This window comes from Gekko japonicus, unplaced genomic scaffold, assembly GCF_001447785.1.
Source record: "Gekko japonicus isolate JY-2015 unplaced genomic scaffold, Gekko_japonicus_V1.1 scaffold4251, whole genome shotgun sequence".
Taxonomy (NCBI): domain Eukaryota; kingdom Metazoa; phylum Chordata; class Lepidosauria; order Squamata; family Gekkonidae; genus Gekko; species Gekko japonicus.
This window is the reverse complement of record NW_015173264.1, coordinates 57,550-59,762: the sequence shown is the minus strand read 5'-3', so window position 1 is coordinate 59,762 and position 2,213 is coordinate 57,550. Positions and strand designations below refer to the sequence as shown.

Sequence of the window (2,213 nt, the reverse complement as noted above, 5' to 3'; positions counted from 1 at the left end):
CACATCTTCATAACAGAACGGAGGACAGGAGATAGGACTTCTGTCTACAGATCGCTGATGCCACTTGCAGAAAAATAGAGAATAGAAAGAAAGAAAAAAATATTTTCCAAAAGTTCTGAATTTCAAAATATTTTCTCCCCAGCAAGAGGGTTGGGTCCTTCAGAAAGCAATTTTACCTGCTCCATTAAAGTATGGAACCGATGATGACACCAGATTAAATCTGGAACTTCTGTTTATCGTCTTCTTCTGGTGGTACATGGTTTTGGCTGAGTGAGACTCAGATAATAACCTGTTCACTCACAAGCCAACTTGCTGTCAAAACTGGACAGAGCAATGGCAAAGGCTTGAAGTGCACACATGGGGTAGTTGTAGTCCATGGTGAAAATATCTTCGGCGACACGGCCAAATTGCATCACTATGTAGTCAGCTGAAATAAAAACAAGGAAACACAGGAAAGCATCAATATAGCTTCTGAACCATGCACATTTCGTGTGTCACAGTATAAATAAATTGGAAGGGGGGGACTTTTCTTTTGAGCGCATGAAGCATGTTGAGTCATATCATTCATCGGCCTCTCATGGTTATTACTGCCTACTCTTAACTGGAAGAAGCTCTTCTAGGCCTTAGGTAGAGGTATTTCACATCACCTGCTGCACGATCATTTAACTTGAGATGCTGGTAACGGGATCTGACACCTTCAGCGTGGAAAGCACAAGTTCTCCCACTGAGTCACAGACCCTCTGAAGTCTGAATAATAGGAATTTAGGCTGGGAGATAGTTTTCTTCCAAGAGCTGAAAGTTGCATGAGTGGGATAGTACTCAGCTGTTAGACCAGGGGTGTCAAACATGTGGCCCGCAGGTCAGAACAGGCGTGCCTAAGGCTTTAATCTGGCCCACAAGCAAGTGGCCACCTTATGTCTTGGCTCTACTGAGTGCACCTGGCTCCGCCTCCCCCTTGCTTCCTCCCTGCTCCGCCTTGCTACAGTGTGTTTCTATGCTGTTGTCTTTTTGCTGGGCTCCTTCTGCCTTGACTCTTCCTGCTTCTGCCTTGGCTCTTCCTGGTGCAACTGGGTCTGCCTCCCCCTCGCTTCCTCCTTGCTTCGCCTTGCTACAGTGGGTATGTGTGTTTCTTTCTTTCTCTTTTTTTGCTGGGCTCCTTCTGCTTTGGCACTGCTGGGTGTGACTGGCTCCACCTTCCCCTCGCCTCCTCCATGCCTCACCTTGCTACAGTGGGTGTTTCTCTCTCTAAATTTTTTTTTTACTGGGTTTGTTCCTGTTCATCTGGGAGAGAGGGGTTGTGGCTCAGTTGAAGAACCTCTGCTTGGCATGCGGAGAGTCCCGTTTTCTATCCCTGGCACCTCCAGTTAAAAGGACCAGGCTGTGGGCTGTGAGAAAGACTTTAACCAGGGACCCTGGAGAACCACTGCCACTCTAAGTAAACCAGGGGGGAGGGGGGGAGAAGCTCACAGTGCTCAGCCTTGTCATGTTTTCTCATCAGAGCACTGGCCATGAGAGCAGGCTGGGGAAAGGGTTTGCTCCCCCACTTCAGGAAGCACAGGGGCTGCACTGCTGGCTCTCCAGTCTGCCTGTACGGGTTTTCCTCTGCGCCTGGGGCCTTGCGGTGAGGACACACCAACATGATGCTTACCAGCAGCACACCAACTTGATATTTACCCAGAAACTGGTAAAATACCTTTAATTGGGTTTGTCTGTGTCCTTTTATAAAGTTGGTATCTCTGCTACCTGGCATTACATTTTTATGGCACACACGGCCTGGCCCCCCAAAAAAGTACCACTGATGTCAGATCCAGCCCTCATAACAAATGAGTTCGACACCCCTGTGTTAACCAGGGCTCTTTTTGTAGGAAAAGCCCAGCAGGAACTCATTAGCATAATAGGCCACACCCAACAGCAGAAACTCATTAGCATATTAGTCCACACCCCTGACAGCACAGCTCATTACCACATTAGGCCGCACCCCCCATGTTACCAGAAGTGTGGTCATCCAGCCACACCCACCTTTTGCTTGTTATTCTGTTTACCTTGTTTGTTGTCAAAACCCAGGGCCTTTTTTTGTAGCAGGAACTCCTTTGCATGTTAGGCCACACACCCCTAATGTAGCCAATCCTAATGAGTTCCTGCTGTTGGGTGTGGCCTATTATGCTAATGAGTTCCTGCTGGGCGTGGCCAACTCAGGAGCCAGCCAGAACTCC

The 2,213-nt window shown here is 48.3% G+C and overlaps 1 protein-coding gene across 1 annotated transcript in view; it reads right to left on the bottom strand.

Moving 5' to 3' along the window:
• Positions 1-241: 241 nt before the first annotated feature.
• LOC107120170 (tubby protein homolog) overlaps positions 242-2,213 on the bottom strand; it is a gene marked incomplete at its 5' end in the record, with an annotated part of 58,364 nt that continues 56,392 nt past the window's right edge. Inside the window, one exon of the mRNA XM_015422818.1 lies at positions 242-427. Coding sequence (XP_015278304.1) covers positions 294-427 — 134 coding nt within the window. The remainder of the gene's footprint in view (positions 428-2,213) is intronic.